This window comes from Chinchilla lanigera, unplaced genomic scaffold (genome assembly GCF_000276665.1).
Source record: "Chinchilla lanigera isolate Chin_1 unplaced genomic scaffold, ChiLan1.0 scaffold00020, whole genome shotgun sequence".
In the NCBI taxonomy this organism is placed as follows: domain Eukaryota; kingdom Metazoa; phylum Chordata; class Mammalia; order Rodentia; family Chinchillidae; genus Chinchilla; species Chinchilla lanigera.
Genome location: NW_004955421.1, coordinates 10191496 through 10211558, shown reverse-complemented (window position 1 = coordinate 10211558; position 20063 = coordinate 10191496). Strand labels below are relative to the sequence as shown.

At 38.9% G+C, this 20063-nt stretch overlaps 1 protein-coding gene across 3 annotated transcripts; it reads left to right on the top strand.

Moving 5' to 3' along the window:
• Positions 1–31: 31 nt before the first annotated feature.
• Positions 32–19494, top strand: Trnt1 (tRNA nucleotidyl transferase, CCA-adding, 1). Of its 3 annotated transcripts, none has more exons than XM_005383748.2 (8): positions 32–116; positions 1084–1252; positions 7938–8131; positions 11908–12046; positions 15074–15200; positions 17562–17755; positions 18495–18748; positions 18937–19494. In XM_005383748.2, the coding sequence occupies exons 2-8, from the start codon at positions 1105–1107 to the stop codon at positions 19183–19185; spliced, it is 1305 nt and encodes a 434-aa protein (XP_005383805.1). In that variant the 5' UTR covers positions 32–116; positions 1084–1104; the 3' UTR covers positions 19186–19494. The 3 variants fall into 3 exon arrangements, with proteins under 3 accessions (XP_005383805.1, XP_005383806.1, XP_005383804.1); XM_005383749.2 differs by lacking the exon at positions 32–116 and adding an exon at positions 125–893; XM_005383747.2 differs by lacking the exon at positions 32–116 and adding an exon at positions 125–897.
• Positions 19495–20063: the final 569 nt, after the last annotated feature.

Below are 20063 nucleotides of genomic sequence, written 5' to 3'. Positions count from 1 at the left end.
CCCCGCCCACATCCTGCTGTGACTTCCCATTCGCTGACAACCTTACAGCGTGGTGACGTCACGCGCCCGCCACTCCGGAAGTGCGTTTGGCGGCCAGGCGAAGCCGCGCGGGGCGGGTAAGCACTCTGCGTGGAGACAGCTGAGCTCCCTACCACCCCGCAGGGCCTCGGGCGGGGGTCTTGGGGGGAGGTGGGAGCGAGGTACGGCCATAGGCGGCCTCGGCAGTGGGCTGAGGGGCCTCAGCGTGGCGGTCGCGGCCCCCATCCCAGCTGGCCGCGATCGCTGAGTCTCTTGGCTTCGGGAGCCCTTTGCCCGCCTCGAGCCGGGCCCCCCGGGGGTTTTGCTAACAGAACAGTTCTGCCGAGGCTGTGGGCCGCAGACAGGGTCTTTCAAGGCCGAGGGTCGGAGCCCGCCTTTTTGAGTTGAGGCAGAAATGGAAGGACGGGGACTCAGTTTCTTCCCCACGTGGCGTGGGCGAGGAAACTAGTCCTATGGAAATGCCGCTCCTGCACGCTGCTTCCCAAAGGATGGAGTGGTTCTTCTCCATTAGTTTACATAGGGTCACAAGACAACCGCTGCCTCTGCACTTGGTGGGGAGGACTAGGGTGTGATGGACTCAGATGGCACCGTGCGAGGAAAATGATGAGCAAATGCAGACAGCAGTGCCCAGTCGTAAGAAGTGCCCCGCATTCTGGGGAGCTGATCCTGAGTTGTGAAGTTCAGGTGCAGATGGGGAAGTAGGGTGATACCCACATGTGACTGTGACATGTTATGGAGGAGGACAAATGGTCCTGCACATCGTCCAGTTAGCTTTCTGGAAGAAAACTCACAGGGCTGTTCCCTTCCTGCTTTGATGCCCACTTCCCAGGACAGTATTAAAACAGTAAAATGTGGTATGTAAGTATAACTGTGCCCAAGTACAGAACTGGGTGGCTGCACGCACATTTTCAATGTCCCTTCACAAAGTCATGTTTCACTTTTTCCTCTGGATGGGGGATAGGTTTCTTCTGGTTGATAGACGAAGTAGCGCTTATTTTCCTTCGTTGTAAGTTTCATTGCGGTGCCTCCCTGTTTGCCTTGCAGATCAGTGGTGACTTTTTCCAGATGCTGAGGCACCTGTATCCTTGGCACAGGCTGTTACTGAGCTGTAGTTGGAGCAGGGTCTGTCTTCTGAAGCGTTATCTATTTACAATGAAGTTGCAGTCTCCAGAGTTCCAGTCACTTTTCACGGAAGGATTGAAGAGTCTGGCAGGTGAGAGAGTAGGATGCATTTCCATGCTTTGGAAGGCAGTGTGTGAGGGAAGAACACAGAGTTTATTTTTTCAGCCTCTATCCAGATATTTTTGTTGTCCTATTAAAAAAAGGGCTTACTCGTGGCTAAGTCATTCAGGGAGAAAGAAGTTAACTTCAGTGAAAAGCGTGGCTTTTTTTGTGTGCTGTAGTGTTAGGTGTTCTTAGATCACACGCTGTGGGATTAGTTCTAATGAGTAAGTACCCTGTCTCTTACTGTGGAGGAGGAAACAGATGCTTAGGAATGTGAAATACTTCGCGTTTCCATAGCTTATAACCAATGTTAGCTTTTAATCTTGTGTAGTTTCTTAGAATTCAGTTTGTAAACATTGACACTCTCTTTCCCGTGTTTAATTGCTTTCTGAGAGAACTGAAGGCAAAAGGAACCGGGAATTGCCTTCATCTGTGCACATGTAAAGTCTGTGGGGAGGAACACAGTAAATGGCTATCGCTGAGTGTCTGATTATAGCAGGTTCCACCTGCTGTTGCCACAGTTCTAGTCATACTGGTCCTTAAACGCAGCTTCTGATGTTGAAGGGTGTTTACAGCTGCACTGCCCAAAGCCTATAGGTGCTTCAGTGGTGCTTTTAGAAATACTTGCAACTGTACATACGTACAAGTGACCTGAGTAGTGCTTTGCAGCACTGGCTGTCCCTGAGGTCCACTTGGGGTGCTTTTAAAAAGTACAGATACTGAAATTCTATCCCTAACCCACTGAGCTGAAATCTCGGGGAAGGATAAGCACCTACGGGTTTCATAAAAACACTGCAGATTAATTCTAATGAATAGAAGATAGAGGAAACATTGCTCTAATATTCTTATATTATTCACAAGGCTTTTTTCATATTCTTGAATTAGACGATGACTTTTTCTGTTCGTATCAGAGGTAAATGGTAGATAACCTGTTGAATTTTTTTAAAGTTCTTCAGGTGGTTTTGAGTTAGCGGGGTTTTTTTTTTGTTTTTGGTTTTATTTTTTTAACAGAGTCTGGAACTCACTATGTTTATAGCTCAGGCTGGCCTCGAACTTGTGTCCATCCTCAGCCTGGGATTATAGGTGTGTACCACCATGCCAGGCTAGAGGGCTTAAATGCAAGTTTGGTTGTGCTGTTGGCTTCACTGTAATTTAATTGGAGTGAAAACTGCTACAAACTCACTGTCCAATAGAAATGTGTAAGACCCCATGTAATATAAACTAACTGCACTGAAAGAAAAAAGGAAATGGGTGAAATTCATTTTAAGAAATATTTTCAGTACATTGTATTTAATCCACTGTAACTAAGGTAATATTTTAATGTGAAATTTGTGCGAACATTATTGAGCTATTTTATATTCTAGTCAAGCTTTCAAATCTAGCATATATTTAACACATATAGCACATCTCAATTCAGATTCACAGCGTTCCAAATGCCCAGTAACGATTTATGGCCATTATCTACTATTTCAGCATTATAGATCTGAAGCTCCAGCATTGGGCTGATTGAACTTTTTCTTGATACGCCTTTCTCAGCATCCCGTTTTCTCATTCTCTTGGAAGAAAGAGTAAATAACTCTTGGTGATTTATCTCGATAATCCTGCATTTTTTGGAAACAAGGTTTTAGATATTGATGTGTAGTTTCTTAAATTTTTTTTTTTGTGGCGGCACTGGGGATTGAACAGGGCCTTCACACTGATCTACATCTCTATCCCTTTTTTTGTTTGTATTTTGAGACCAGACCATGCTAAGTCACTAAGTTGGCAAGAGTGGGCTTGAATTTGTGATCTTCCTGCCTAAACCTCCGAGCGTGCTGGGATTATATAGGCCTGGATTAGCATACTGGGTTTGAACATTCTTTAACAGTTGCATTTGACTTACTAAACCAGAGTTTAAAAGCTGAATTTTATCCACTCTGAGAAATGGAATCCTGAAAAAGTGAGGACCAAAGTAGTATGATAACCCAGGTGTTGTGGTTGCTGTCCTTGAAAGATTAGCAAATGAGAATGTGGGCATATTCTAAAGTTCACCCTTTCTAGGGTATAGTAGAAGGGGGAAGAATGGGATCTTGTAGTGCATTGCGCACAATTAGAAAATGAAATAATTGTCCTATTTCCTCTCTATTATGGTGTAAAGACCTGAGTTCCCTGGTAAAATGTGATGATCTGTAAGTAAACAAAATGCATGAAAACACACAGTCTTGGTGGCTAAAGTATGGTGACACATGCAGTTTAAATCCTGTTGTAACAGTTCTCAGATCTTAATAGCTGCTTTGCCATATGTAGAATTACTTTTCAGTTGCAAGAATTGGGGAGGCTAGGACAGTGTATTATGGTCACATGATATAGTGTGTTTTTATTTTTGAAAGTATTGGAGATCAGAGCTAGGACCTAAAGAATGAGCTAAACCCCAGCCTTTTTTTTTTTAAGTTTTGAATTTTGAGACAGGGTTTTGCTCAGTTGCCCAGGCTGGGCTTGAACTTACCATCCTCCTGCCTCAGCTTCCCAGAGTGCTGGGATTATAGGTGTGTGGTATGATGTCTAGCGAGGGTTTTATAAATTGTCAGGTTTTCTTAAAGATTTCATTCCATTTCTCCTTCTGATTCAGAACAACCACATAATTCTAGTAGCATATGTGATTATTTGTGCATTCTATAGATGCAGCTGGGGTTCCAACATACTGCTCGAGTTAGCAGCCAGGACACTTTCGGTTACTTGGCTGTGGCCACGTGATCAAGTCGTTGCTGGGTGATAGTGCTCGGTGGTCATCATACTGGCATGTGGGACGGTGGGAACAACTGAATTCTCTTGAGGTTTGGAAGTCCTTGGAGCAGTCGTCTGCTTTTTGGTAGTAATCATCATGCCATATAACAGTCTGCCCACTTGTAGCTCCTGCTTGCCATTCCCCGTCCCACTCCTACCACCACACTCAGAATTCAGAATTGTAAAGAGGAGTTCGTGAAGATTTGATTGAAAAGTTTTTTAAAATAGGCGGGAATTATAAAAATTTTCTCACACAATGCGTGGTCTTTTGAATTGATAACAAGAATAACTCCCCAGAGTTACTGTTAGATGTGGCTGTTAGAGTGAGCAGAAATGGTTCTGGAATGGTGACATTTTGCATTTCTTGAGTTGTAAGTGTAAATTTACAATCACTTTTTATTCGTTTGGTGGTGTTTTCACAAGTATGCGTGTAGTTTGCAGTGAACACATCCCTGTTTCTGTAAGATGGGTGATACCATTAATTGAGGAATAAAGAACTCTTCCATAGTCCCTACTGTTTAGGTCAATATAAAATCATACCTTGTAATTTTTTGTGACTTATTCCACATAAATATACCCTTGTAGGCCTTTCTCAATTATATTTAAGTATAATTTAAAAAATTATTATTTTTGAAACAGGGGCTCACTAAGGCGTTCAGGCTGCTCTTGAAATCACTGTGTAGCCCAGCTGGCCTCAAACTCACTCTGATCCTCCTGCTTCAGCCTCATGGGTGCTGGGATTACAGGTGTGCACCACTGTGCCTGGTTTACAAGTATAATTTTTAAAATCCTGAATTGTAAGTTTTTTGGAAATTGTAAGTTTTTTGCAATTCAGTTGTTCCCGCTGTCCCAAATGCCAGTCAAAATGATAAATAAATTAGTTTGAATTTTTTTTTTTGTCTTTTTGAGCTAGGGTCTCGCTATGCAGTTCAGGCTTGGTCTTGAACTCACTTTGTAGCCTCAGCTGGTCTCGAACTCCCAATGATCCTCCTACTTCAGCCTCCTGAATGCTGGCATTATAGGTGTGTGCCACCACACCCAGCTCTGAATTGTATATCTGAAACGTGATTAATTTATTGAGAGACTTTGAACATACCGATTTTATTGTTGTGAGGCAGAATGAGAATCTTTTTTTTTTTTTTTTTGGTTTTTCTCCAGTACCGGGAACCGAACTCACGACCTTGCGCTTGCCAGGCAGGCGCTTTTGCCACTGAGCTAAATCCCCAGCCCCAAGAATGAGAATCTTAAACACACTGGTTCTTTATAAATTTAGCCTTGACTTCCTGGTTTGTTTTTGTTGTTGTTGTTCTGTAAGAGGTTATTAGATAGTATTTTAAAGAACAAAGATTTTTTAAAACATACAGTTTTTCAATGAAGCCATTCTTTTTAATAGCTAGGATATGACAGTTCAGTTCCAGTGTGAGTCAGGTTGGTATAAAAATGAATGGTGGGTTTTTCTCCTCTGACAAGTGGGGAGACAAAGACATAATTTGAACATAATAGGTATGTGTAAAGATGTGTTGTTTTTAGCGTAAAAGAAATTTACTTCCCCTTCAGGAGTGGTATCCTGAACTTAATCACGACAGATAGGTAAGACTGAACTTGATCAGTGTTTTTCTAGCTGGATGATGATCCATCATTAATGGACTCAGTTTAGAGGTCATGACCAACATTCTTCAAAAAGTGAGAGGAATAGAAAATAGGGTAAAATAGATTTCATGGTATGTAGGAAAGGTAAGATTTCATGACACTCTGCCACAGACACATGAGAATTGGTAAATTCTGTGAGAAATGTTTTAGTGTCACGGATCAGAAGTTCGACAGTGAGTCAGTGTGCTAGATGATTAAGTCGGGAAAGTGTTTCAGCGAAGTGACTCACATAAGGGAAACCACCATGGCCAGAGTTCGGTTCAGGTAAAGCATGAGGCAAGGTGCAGTGAGAGATGAGTGTGGAAGCTGTGTGTTGTGCAGAGAATTTTGAGTATTGTGACGTGAGTAGATAGGAAGAGGAGTTGGCATCTGCGTCCAGATAAGACTGAGGGTAGTGGAGAGTATATAAACTATGGCCCTGGAAACATGGACAGGAATGAGGACTTTCTGGCGAGACTATTGTGTCAGTACAGGCATGGGAGATTAGGGAACCTAGACAAGTGGGAGATAGAGATAGAGTCCATTTTTGGCAGTCTTCAAGTGTTTGGGCCGTGGACTTCTCCATAAGAGAGCCGTGAGCTGATACCCATGATTTTTACTTTTATGTGGAAGGATCATGGACCTTATATGTAAGGCCATGTAGTAAGATGGTTAGTGGGACTTGATTGGAAATGTGGCATTAAGGGAATATCAGTGAGATACTCACTTAGAGAGTTTACAGGAAGTTATGTCTTGTGGAAGAGCTTGCTTTTAGTTAAGACAAGGCAGAGGGAGGGAGCCCTTGTTTAAGCAAGCCCTCTTGGGGAATCTGCAGAGAGAGGCCTAAATGGTTTGGGAAGAACAGGTGAAAAGGAGTATGGGGATAAAAGCAAACGAAGTTGGGAGGGGGCAGAGGATTACATTTTGAGTTGGGATTTCGGATGCTAGAGCTCTGATGGACAATGAGTTTGGCATTTTACTCTGCTCATTTGAGTGACTTCCATCCAGACGCCAGTGGGGACACATCAAGTTGGTTGCTACTCTTTGCAGGGAGTGAGAATGCGGACCATGGAGTCTCCTGGGGCAGCTCAATAAGAGTTTTTGAGAAGACCTCTTAGAAGATTTTGGCTTGTATTAGGTTGCTTTGGAGAGTAAGGTGGAGGGCTTTAGAGTGGATTAAATGGTTGTAGGAAGCAAAATTAATTCTTTGGGTTTGTCATTTTTTTCCTAGAATTTAAGGTCACAGGGCAAGACTAAAACTAATTAGTAAATAAGGAGCAGTCACTCTCATTAACTATTATGTATTATAGCATGTGTCTGGCAGAGTGTTCAGGTTTTGTCTCTGTTCACATGATTATACAGTTGTCTTGTTTTGTCTGATACTGATGTGTGAAACTGTTCACGTCCATAGAACACCACAGCCTTGCTGTGAGTGGTACATCAGCTCACAGCAGCATCAAGGCTTAACCTGTAGTAGCAGGCTAGTTCTGGATGTCATTCTCATCAGGTCCCACATGGTGGTGTTTGTTCAGATGGTACAGTTACAGTGGCATTGTTTTTGTTTTTCCTGTATTATAGAAGAGTCAATGATGTAGTTCCTTACAGCCATTGGAGTGTTCCTATGGTTCTACTTAGAACACAGGTAGGATTTGGTCTCAAATAATATATGCTGGTAATTTTTGAAGGATTTTTAGTGTTTTTTGTTGTTGTTGTTGTTTTTCTTCTGGTACCAGGAATCGAACTCATGACCTTGTGCTTGCCAGGCAGGCACTTTGCTGCTGAGCTAAATCCCCAGCCCTGAAGGATTCTTAGTTGTAACATTTCTCATAAGTGGTATGACAGATAGATGTCTGATAGTTTTATAGTTTCATGTATGAACATACTGCTTATACATTTTTTTCACAAAGAAAAATACAAGAATACTTAACCATTTCTAAAGTATGTACATAAACTGCAGAAAAGAAAGCAAAACTCTTTGCCTTACCTGTTTGGTAATGATTCCAATTTATGTTGATGACGTGGAAGCTTTGTGAGTTCTGAATTATGTTCTGAAGGAGCAAAGAAAAATTCTGCAAGTTTTCTGCTTCCCATACATCTTTGAGGCATTATAAAAAAGCTATTATTTCACAGCTTGGGTCTTGTTCTTATTTTCATAAGAACCCAGTTTTTCTCTCAGAAAAAGCACAGTTAAATAACCTGTACTCTCTGTAATGTATGGTAAACCGTGCATGGTAAGATTTATTAAAAAGACACACTTTGAAATAGTCTTTATTTCACTCCAGAATTATTCGTCAAAGAGAATCATGAATTAAGAATAGCAGGAGGAGCAGTGAGGGATTTATTAAATGGGGTAAAGCCTCAAGATGTGGACTTTGCTACTACTGCCACCCCGGCCCAAATGAAGGAGATGTTTCAGGCAGCCGGGATTCGGATGATAAACAACAGAGGAGAAAAGCATGGAACAGTTACTGCCAGGGTGAGTAAAAGGTGGTATTAGTTCACTGCATTCTCATGTATATAATTCTTAAACATTTAGTATGCTTTCTGGTTAAAAAAGCAAATGACAAAAAGCCTAATAAGTCAATGACCTCTACAAGTCCTGCATCCTTCCATGTTGTGGTGCTACTTTTAAGTTTCATAGTTCTCCCTTACCTCCAGTTTCTAAGAAAAGAAAAAAAATCACTGTTGTATGCTATGGTTTTGGTTTTCAATTTTCTCGTTTTAATGTGTTTTCTACTGACTTCCTGTGTGGGAAGATGATTTAGATTTCTTACCACACCCCTTCTTAAAACCAACTACTTAGCATTTCTCCTTTCCCTATCTTTCAAGCTTATTTATATGATAATTTTTGGGCAAATCAATATTCAGGGTTTGCTTATGACTTGTTTATAGCTGCAATCTGGGTTATGATTATGATTACATTCTTTCTGTTGCATGTTATTTGTTCTCCTGGTAATAGTATTACTCTCTGACATAGCTTTGCACCTACCACTCATTTATTCCTGCACTTGGTACCAGAACTATAAAGTTCCTCTCAAAGTATCTGATCACATAAACACATCAAGTTTGTGGTTTGGGGATAGGGCACATTTCACCGGGTTTTGTCTTCCTGCTCCAACACAGACTTTCTAGCACTTTCCTTGACCTCTGTTATTCCTTGTGTTTCCTGGATCTGTGTGGTGGTCTTACTTCGTTTATGCTCTCCTTTAAGTATTGCAAACCTAAGGAAGTTTCACACATATGAAAATATTATTTTACCTTCACAGTGGTTTGATAATTTTGGTGACTACTGAATTTTAGGCTGGCAATAATTTTCACTAGAAATTTTGTTTTCTAGCTCCCAAGGCTACTTCTGGTGCTGGAAAAGCAGCTTCCTATTTCTTTTTCTCCTTTGTTTGAAACTTGGTTGTTTTTTCCTTTTGAAAATTTTCTCATCTTTCTGTCTGTTGTTCTTAATTTCAAGGTGATTTGTCATGGTTGGACTTATTTTTTCATTTATTGCATCAGGCTCTGAAATGACCCTCTAATATTTCCCTTATAATTCCATCTCTTTGATTAAAATGTCTTTCTTTGGAGACTCCTATTACTTGGATGTTGAGCTAGGGGGCTGATCTAGTTTTTTTTTTTTTTTTTTTACTTTCTGTCCTTATGTCTTTTACTTCACTTTCCATGAAAATGTCTTGCTTTCCCGACTGTTCTATTTGCAATTATTTTGTCCTTTTTAAATTTTCAGTAGATCTTGAAAATGTCAGTGTTATATTCTGAGGAATGTGTTGCGAGGCAGTTCTGTTAAATTTTCTAAAGTTTCAACAACTTGACGCCTGATAATACACATTGTAAAACACATGGTACAACTGTACAAAAATTCTTTATCTGCTGATTCTGCAAGTTTTTATTAAACATTTTTTTCCTTTTAAACTTCTTTTTGTTAGACACTAAGGGACACACACACACATTAGTGTAAGCCTCCGAAGACTTAGGATTGTCACTGTGTTCCACCTCTGCTTCTTGTCCTTCTATAAGGTTTGCAAGGGCAAGGGCGTATTGTTCTGGAATTCCTCCTGAAGGGCCTGTAGGTCAAAGTGGTACACTGCAATCATAAAAACTGTAATGTAAAGAAGTAAACCATTAACAGCCGCTTATTATAATTGTTAAGCATGTACTGTGTAATACTTACTTGTGTACATATACTGCTATATGACTGGCAGTACCATACCTTTACTTATAGTGCTGCCTCCACAAACATGAGCGGTGCAGCACACTGTGTTGTGATGACCATGGTACTGTGACATCAGTGTCAGCAGGTGACAAGAACTTTTCAGCTCCATTATGATCCATGGGATCACTGTCAGTACACTCTCTGTTGATGACTAAAATGTCCTTATGTGGCACATGACTATTATAAAGCTTTTCCAGATGCAGTAACTTCTTTTATCTTCCTTAGGCTATTTATTATTATCCTTTTGCCAAAGTCTTCGTTTCTTTTGAGCTTCTTGTCTTCCATATTAGTTTTCCTTAAATGGAGGTATTCTTTGGCTCTCACTGTATTTTGGTGGTGCTGTAAAATGTTGGGAAAATGACCTGAGGGCTTTATTGTAGTTGTTCGTAGAAGTGTCAGGTAGGAAGTTGTGAGACTCCCAGTATTAGAATTACAAGTTTTCATTAGAAGTCCCAGAATTTCCCAGTGTTATGCCAGGGGATAAGCTTGCTTGTTAGCATTTTGAAAACCAAGTGGGAAGAGATAGGGTTCATGCTGATTTTCACTTAATTCTTTCTGATGTTTCATTCTCAAGATCATAGTGCCTGAGTGTCAAGCTACTTTTTAGAGAGTTAATTCCTGGTTTTCTGCCTGAGTGAGTGTGTGTTTGTGGGGGGGAATTCTGTAGAGGGAGATCTGATTGTTTCTAAGATTTTGTTTTCCCATTTTAAGCCCTTTCTTTATATCTCATTTCATAAATACTTGTATGTCACATTCTTGGTTTCTGCAGTTCTATATTGAGCATATAAGTATAGATTGTGTTATGGTTTGTGTCTAGATATTCCCCCAAAGCCTAATGTGGTCTTTGGGTGTTTTTGGAGGTGTGGCTGAATATAAAGTGTGTGTTTGACTTTTTAGTGCACTGCTGGGATTAAAGGTGGGTGATTGCTAGATCAGTTCACTGATTGAGCTAGCACTGCCCTAACCCTGGTAGACTGGGATACAATATAAGAAACAGAAACAGGCTTGTGTCTCTCTCTTGTTGCTTTTGCTGTCTTGCACTGCCATGAACTGTGGCCCCTCTGCCATGCGCCACCCTGCCTTGGAGCAAGCCACCTATGGACTGAAACCTCCACAAACTGAACTAAACAAACCTTTCCCCCTTTAACCTTGGGTGTTGGGTATTCTGTCTCAACAACGAGAAAGCAACTAAGAGACAGTGTATCTAGAGAACAGTATGTATGAAATGGAGAAGACTTGTACAGTAGACATGTAGTGATCATTCATGGCTTTTACTTGCTAATGGAGAGATCCAAATTCTTGCTTGACACATAAAGCTTTTGGCTGAATATCAGTAATACGCTGCTTGTTAGCTATGCATTCTCGTTTCCATACAGTCTTTCTCCACTGTGCCTTTGGGTCATCCTCTCACTTGGAATTTTTTCCCCCATGTGCATGTTCAGATTTATTTTCAGGGCTCAGCTCATATGTGACTGTGTGATGAAGTTCCTCAGCTTTCCCAGCTAGAAGCAGTTTCTCCTCCCGAGGTAACAGTACATGTAACATTTTAACTTCATTGGTGAGTACTAGTAAAGGAGTTGCAGGATTTGTTACCTGTACTTACTACTCTATCAGAACTTTCCTTAATGGCATATATTCCCTAAATTGATGTTCAGTTCTTTCCAAACTGGAGTTATTAGAAACTGCTTCAGACACAAGCTTGCTGGTCAGTGGAAGGACCCGAATACACAGTTTTGAGAGTTCCTGCTTTCCACTAACACTACTTGTCAGAGTTGCTGTTTATTTGTCAAATTCTTCTAAATCATGGTGGAACTTTTTAAAAGTAAATCATCCTTTGGACCTGTCTTTGAATATTGTGAGTGTCTTTCAAGGTATGTGAACAATGTGTACAGTGTATAGTTAATTTTAGACATAAGATAGAACATTGTCAGGGCTTATAGCACCTACCTTAATGAAGAAAAATTTTATCAATCCATCCAGTGACACTAAAAGCTAATTTTTTTTTTTTTTTTGAAAAAACTATGTAATTGTAGCTTCATGAAGAAAATTTTGAAATTACTACACTACGGATTGATGTTACCACTGATGGAAGACACGCCGAAGTAGAATTTACGACTGATTGGCAGAAAGATGCTGAACGCAGAGATCTCACTATAAATTCCATGTTTCTAGGTAACATATCAAGATAATATTTTAATTCAGCCCATTAGACTGCTTTCTTTCAAGTGGAATTTGTATTAATTTCTTAGACAATGGTGCCCAAATCCCTCAGACAGTAACTGTGTTACACAGAGGCTGTAAAATGAAGGTGTTGATGTTTTCTTTGTAAGTTTCTTATGAGAATTAAGGGAGGTTATAATCGCATATTGCCTGCCAGATTTACAGTTCAGCCTGTTAGGAAGTAAATCTAAACAGTATAAGGAAAGTAACACACTTGTGGCCCCCCCCCCAGTCGTCTTCTCTCCTGGGCATTGTTTTTATGCGCGCACTCTTTCCTCTCTAGGTGTCCTGTCACACAGTGGTGAACAGCTTCAGCACCTTTTTATTGTTGAGCCTACACACAGTCTCAAATTCTTTCCTAGCATTGCATTTTAGTAAACGTCAATAATCAAGTGGCCATGTAAGATGAAACCTGTTTGGTAGCTGAGTTTCTGAATTCATGATAGTGATGAAAGGTGAACTAAATTAATGTTTTGGTGCATGACTGCTATATTATTTTTCTGTACTTTAAATTTCAGGTAAGCCCATTAAGATCTGCTTCATTGGCTAGGGAAGACACTTGCTGGCTAAGGTGGTATCTCCTGCTGATTACATTAGTAACAAATACCATATCTAGGGCACCTTAGGTTTTAGGTGCATCAGTAGGCACCTAATGTATTTTTATCTCATTTAAGTCTCAGAAAAACTTCATGAAGTGGGTATTAAGTAGCTTAGCTCAGATTGTAGAGCCATTATGTAAGCCTGGACTTCCACAGCCTATGCAATTTATGATCTTAGGGAGCCCAGTTGGTGCACATTTTCTCTCAGTTATATAATGAAAGCCCCAATGTTTATTTCTTCTTGCATTATTTATAAAGTATTCCAACTAACACAGTATAGTCTTTTCTAACTTCCTGCAAACATACTCAACTGAAAGAGAAAAACTAAAATTTTTCAAAATATTCTTTTCCAAGATACTATTTTATAAATTTTTTTTTTTTTTTTTTTTTTTAAATAAGACAGGGTGTCCTTGTGCAGTTCAAGCTGGCCTTGAACTATGTAGCCCATGCTGGCCTCAAATTTGTGACAGTCTTTCCACTTCAGCCTTCTGAGTAGTAGGGTTACAGGTGTGTGGTAGCATACCTGGCAAAAGCTGTTCTTGGTACTCGAGTTTTCTAACCTTTGCTGACCCCTTATAATGTGCTGGGCACTGTTCTAAGCACTGTACATAAATTTAGTCTATTCAACAACCTTATAAAGCAGATACTGCTGTTTAACACAGAGTAGCCTGCCCAGAGTTATGCAGCTTATAAACTGTAGAATCAGGCTTCTAACTGAACTGGCCTGGCTCCAGCGGTCACGCTCTTCACGACGACATTATTCCGTGCAACTCAACTTTATTTCACATTGACTGTATCTTAGAACGATACTCAGAGCAAAACAAAATACATTCTAATAAACACAATGATAGTCACTAATCCTTACTTTTAGCTCATATTTTTTTCGTCTGGGTTTGTTTCAAACCCTATTAGACCAAGCATCAATAGTTCTGACACTTACGATTGGTTAGTTTGTATCCCAAGCTACTGTTTGTGCTTTTGTCATATTCCTATTTTTTTCCTCCAAATTTTCATCTTTGTTAAATTCCTGTTTTCCTCCAAGTCTTGATCTTTACAGAAAAACACCTTAGGTTTTCCAGGCTCACCACGGGCAATCAGGCATCCTTCATTAAGAGAACTAACACTAAGACAGGCATACCATTTTGTTTGCTCTTTTTTTGGAGAGGGAATCTTCATTTTCTGTTTTTTTGTTTGTTTGTTTTAATCTGGAGTCTTTTAAACTTCCTATATGCTTCAAGATGGTTCCCTCTTTAACAGTCTCCCTGTGTACAGAACCAGAACAGCTTGGGTGAAGTAAAGCATTCGAGTTTGCAAGTACTGTTGCTTTTGGGATAATCAAAGAGCATTTAACTTTAACCTTAATTAAACTGACAAGCAGTTACTGTTCACAAGTAGTGATGGTGCCTCCTGTCCCTTATGACAGAGTGGGGCCACTGACATCACTTACTTGGATGAATGCTCTTGAGACAGTGTTTCATTTCATTTTTCTTCTCCTTTTTCTTGGATGAATGTTGTGAGACAGCTATCTCAGTTGGCTTGGGAGAGAGGTTTTACCTAAGAGGTGTGAATTTCAGAACTAGGCAAATGCCACCCAATCAGGATGAATTACTCATTCTAATACCCAAGATTTTTAAATGATGCACTGCAATTATTTTGTCCAGTTTTTTTTTTTTTTAAACAACAGCAAACATATTATGTGGAGACTTTATTTGCAGCATTTGTGAATAACAGGTTCGTGGTGGTTTAGAATTCACAAATGTACTAGGGTGTACAATGAACTCTCCTGACTGTGATGAACAAGAGTGCCTCCTTCACTATACCCTTGCCCACAGTGTTATCAAATGTTTGGGGATTTGACATTCTGAGGGAAATCTGGAAAATGGGTTTTCATTGTTATTTCTTATGACAAAAGCTGAACATTTTCACTTTAAAAGAATTGTCTTTATATATTTTAGCCTGTGAAAGTAAACTTCACATGAGTGTATGTGATGTTTATAGGAGCCCTATGATGGAAATTAGCCCTTTGTCTCTGATACTAACTTACACTTTTTCCTAGAATTGCACTTAGCTTATGATTTTCTGCATGATGGTGGTTTTTGTCAACAAGCATACTTGAGTTTTTAAATGCAGTTTGATTTGTAATTTTTCTTTTTCTCTTTATATTAATATGAAAATCAGCTTGTCTACTGTCTTATTGTCCCTGCTCCACTTCATATACTGTGTGTTGTAGCACATTTCTTTTTAGTTTAGTCTTCGGTAGTTGGCCACTATAAAGACAGCTGTTTATTATTCTAGTAGTGACAGGTATGAATACTATTAGTATCTGTGCTTTAACTTTGTAAATTAAATGTGCTAAATGTTCCCTTTTTCTAATGTATAGGTTTTGATGGTACCTTATTTGATTACTTTAATGGTTATGCAGATTTAAAAAATAAAAAAGTTAGATTTGTTGGACATGCTAAACAGAGAATACAAGAAGATTATCTTCGAATTTTAAGATATTTCAGGTAAGATATTTTAAAATTAAAATTTTTAGTATCACAGTACATGTACTATACACAGCGGGTCGCGGGGTAGCGATTTAAAATGGCGAGCTCTCAAGTGTCTCTTTCCAGTGATGACTTAGTGGCTTTTGACTAACACGAGATACTACTTCACGCTTTATTTTCATAACGTAGATACTTGTTGTATATGATCTTTTCTACCGGAAAGTTTTAAGTGATTTTTAAAAGCCCTTTTTTTACTACATTATATTTTCTTTCATTGAGCATGTCATTTGTGTGCTTATCCTACACCAAACACTGTGCTAAGTGTACTGAGCACAGTGTATAGTCTTTACTTTACATGGTGCATAGTCTCAGGTGTCATGCGATTATCTCTGGCATTTCACTACAAAATTACATTAGTGAGGAGAAAATCCTGTTAAATGACCAGTAAAATAAAGTACATATTTCAAACATGGATAAAATTGGTAAGTATGAAATGCATAAGTGATTCTATAGGTAGCAGTGATTTTATTTAAGAATTTAAGATGTTTATCTTTTGATACATAAAACAATTTGTACATACTTCTGTGTCACCATAATGATGTTTCAGTATATGGATGCACTGTAACATTTAAACCAGGTTAAGCATCTGTGTCCTCAAACACTATTTCGTTATGGTGAAAACATGCAGACTCCTTGTAGCTTTTTGGAACATACATTATTGTTCTCTCTCATATAATCACCATTCTCTACAGTAGTACTTTGGAGCTTCTTGCTCCTGACTTAGTATCCATTGATTAAACCCCCCACCCCCAACTGTCCCTTGCCTCTAGTAACCGTCATTCTATTCTCAACTTCTACAGATCAGCTTTTATAGATCCCACCTCCACCTTTCCGTGAGATCATTAAATACTTTTTTCCATGCCTGGCTCATTTCACTTAAAATAATGATCTCCATTTCTATTCACGCTGTTGAAAATGACAGGACTTTTTTACGGCTGAATAGTATTCCATTGTGTTTACCATTTTCTTTGTCCATTCAGTAGTTTAATAAATCTTATTTCCATTTCTTGGTTATTGTGAATAGTGCTGCAATAAAAATAGGCGTGCAGAAGTCTCTTCAACAGACTGTTTTCCTTTGGATGTATATCCACAGTGGCGTTGCTGGATCATGACAGTTCTGCTTTCAGCTGTTTGAGACCTCCATACTGTTTCCATATGGCTTTGGGAATTTACACGCCCACCAACAATGTAAAGCAGTTCTCATTTCCCTACAGCTTCTGTAGCACCTGCATCTCTTGTCTTTTTGGTAACAGCCACTCTTACTAGCTTCAGGTCATACCTCACTGTGGTTTTGACTTGAATTTCCCTAGTAACTAATGATATTGACCATGGTTTTTTTTGCCATCTATGTATGTTCTTTTGAGAAATGTCTACTTAGAGCTGTTGGTCATTATTAAAGTTAGATTATGTTTTTGCTGCTGAGTTTCTGGAATTTCTTTTTATGTTCTGGATATTAACCCCTTATTAAATGGATCGTTTGTAAGTATTTACTCCCATTCTGTAAACTGACTTTTTTTTCTTTTGGCTGTTTCCTTAGCAGTATTTTAAATTCCAAATTCTTTAAAGAAAAAAAGAAACTATTCTAACTGGTTAGTTTGTGGCTAATAATGTTCATGTTTTTCACTGGTATGACTAGGAATATTTCATAACAGATTTTTGTCAATAAATCCTGTTTTTCTAAACTTGAATAATCATTTGCAAACAATCTTTCCTACAAATAACAGAACATAGATCAAGTTTAGTTGTAGTTATTCAGATTTAAGTTTGGACCACCAGTGAAGTTCTAGAGCCGTGAGTGGTGGAATGGATATACTCTGAGGTACCAAATGTGACTTTCTATGAAATACACTCCACTGCTTACAACTTCATTTGTCATATTTAAAGTAAAGCTATTAATGTGTATAGATAGGCAAACTGAGGAATTAAGACTGTTCAGTTCGGATATTCAAGTCTGGTTTTGGTGCTGTTAAAAGATGCTCTGTTGCACATCTAGGTAAGTACCAATTGAGGAATTGCATTTCATGGCCATTGAGAGCATTGCAGTCAGTGACTGGAAATGAAGTCATAGTGTGGTAGGTTCTAGTTCTTGCTGACCTTAAAAAGTTTACTTAAATAGTAAATCTTGAGTTTTCTCATCTGGAAAAAACTAAAAGTAGTAGAGAGTTTACCACATCATTTCTAAGGTGTTTCCTAGACCTTACATTCTCTTTTCTTTCCCATTAAATAGATAGATGTGGTGGTAGTAATAAAAATGAGAAATAGACTTCTGGTGGTATGCCAAAATAGAGGCAATATACTTAAAAGATTTTTGTCTTACAGATTTTATGGCAGAATTGTAGACAAACCTGGTGACCATGATCCTGAGACATTGGAAGCAATTGCAGAAAATGCAAAAGGCTTAGGTGGAATATCAGGAGAGAGGATTTGGGTGGAACTGAAAAAAATTCTTACTGGTAACCATGTAAATCACTTGATGCATCTTATCTATGATCTTGATGTGGCTCCCTACATAGGTAAGGAACAAAATATAAAAATGTTTTAGTATTTGGCAATGAAACATCTAGTTTAAAATTTCACAATAAAAAATGTTTGAGGCATCTAGGTGAAGAATTTATTTTAAAAACTTCCATGGTGAGTTAGGGTAGGGCATCTTTGTCATGGGGAGGGGAACAGCTTAAAGTGGCCTCTGGAAGAAGAGGTTTGATAAGGCTGTGCCACTTACAATTTTGTGACTTGGATTAGTTTCTGATAGGAGACTGAAGATAACAGCACCTATCTAACAGAATGGCTACAGGAGTCTGAGTTAGTAAAAATTCTTTTCTGAGAAGAGTGCCTTATACATAGAAATGGACCAGTAAAAACTGTATGATTAAGATTCACAAAGAACAGTTGGGTTATATGGTTTCTCACACTTCAGGCAACTTGAACATATTTCAAACTAAGATATAATTATTGAATAATAGGACTGAATATTATGTATCAATATGGTTAGGAGTTGGATTATAAAAAGTGTCATTGGTGAATCTGACATCACCATTTTCTGTGTATCTCCTGATACAATTTGGTAATGGATACAGGAATATTTTAGAACTCCTCTGGGGCTTTGAGAGTGACCATGAGAGTGACCATGGAGAAGACAGAATCAGACTGGGCTAAAAGCCCCAGTTGCAGAGCATTTCTATATGCTAAAACAATCGGTGGTTTTAGTATAGGTATTCTCTTCCTCTGTAAAAGATGCTTTTATCCCCACAGGTTTACCTGCTAATGCAAGTTTAGAAGAATTTAATAAAGTCAGTAAAAATGTTGATGGTTTTTCATCAAAGCCAATGACTCTTTTGGCCTCATTACTCAAAGTGCAGGATGATGTCACAAAACTGGATTTGAGGTTGAAGATTTCAAAGGAAGAGAAGAACCTTGGCTTATTTATAGTTAAAAATAGGAAAGACTTAATTAAAGCAACGGATAGTTCAGAACCACTGAAACCCTATCAAGACTTCATTATAGATGTAAGTATGTACTTGGCTTTGTCAGAATATGACAGAACTTGTTAACATTTCAACAAAAACCTGCAATTCGTTGTTTGAATTCTACTTATTTTAAATGAAAAATTTCACAGGATTTATCATTCCCCTTTCAGGATGGAACTGTGAGTATTCTAATATTTGATGGAACTAAATGTCTGTCTGGTCCTTAGTCTAGGGAACCGGATATGACTGGCCGTGTGTGTGAACTACTGAAGTACCAAGGTGAGCACTGTCTTCTAAAGGAGATGGAGTGCTGGTCCATCCCCCCGTTTCCTGTGAGTGGCCACGACATCAGGAAAGTGGGGATTTCTTCAGGAAAGGAAATCGGGGCTCTGCTGCAACAGCTGCGTGAGCAGTGGAAAAAAAGTGGTTACCAAATGGAAAAAGAGGAACTCCTAAGTTACGTAAAGAAGCCCTAAAGTTGTTGAGAGCTGGCTATTAAAAGTAGAAATTTTAAAGGCTGTGTACACCTCTCCATCCCTAAGCCTTTTAATGAGATTTAACAATCTATAGCAGAATTGGTCCCAGTGTAGGGGCCCCTTAGATGAACTAAGTCTTATTTTGTGATATCCTTTAAATTGATTTATTTATATCACTGTATCTTATACTTCCTTTGGAATACCTGCTACTGAGAAGAGTATGGACTTTGTTTCGTTTGTTTGGTTTTTTTTTTTTTTTTTGGTCTTTTCGAGACAGGTCTCACCATGCAGCTCAGACTGGCCTTGAGCTCACTTTGTAGCCCAGGCTGGTCTCGAACTTGCAACAATCCTCCTGCTCAGCCTCCCGAGTGCTGGGATTACAGGCGTGCGCCACCACTCCTGGCTGTATGGACTTTTTAAAAGAAAATTTTGTTTTGTTCTTACTCAGATTGAGTTCTAAAAAGTGCTAACTGTCTTGGAGGAAAAAAAAAGTTTAATGTCTGCACCGATTCCTTATGCTGTTTCCGTTCTTACATGAATTCCAAAAGTAACTTGTGCCTGAAAACAGTCAACAGAGTTGCATTACAATCTTACATAAAATACGAGTTAAGAAGCCTATCCTGGGTGGCTGACACTCCTATTTTCCTGTCATACGATTCTTTACCTGTGCATGCAAAGCCTGGTAAAGTTATGGGATTAACTGGAGGATTACTCCTGAGACTATAATTTTAATAAAATGTCCCCTTTGGTTTGGGAAAGTGAATGTGTGCATGTGGTACTTCAGAGTTACCAGGTATCATATATAACAGTAGTACTTTTTTTTTGGAGTGAACATTAACTTCTTTTACTAATTAAAAGAAACGTTTCTTTCAGCTCAT

What these genes read in the sequence shown, in the direction of transcription:
- Trnt1 (XM_005383747.2), top strand. An exon ending in TGATGTGGCTCCCTACATAG is followed by an intron (nt 17,756 to 18,494) that starts GTAAGGAACAAA and finishes TTATCCCCACAG; the next exon opens with GTTTACCTGCTAATGCAAGT. An exon ending in ATCAAGACTTCATTATAGAT is followed by an intron (nt 18,749 to 18,936) that starts GTAAGTATGTAC and finishes TCTGGTCCTTAG; the next exon opens with TCTAGGGAACCGGATATGAC.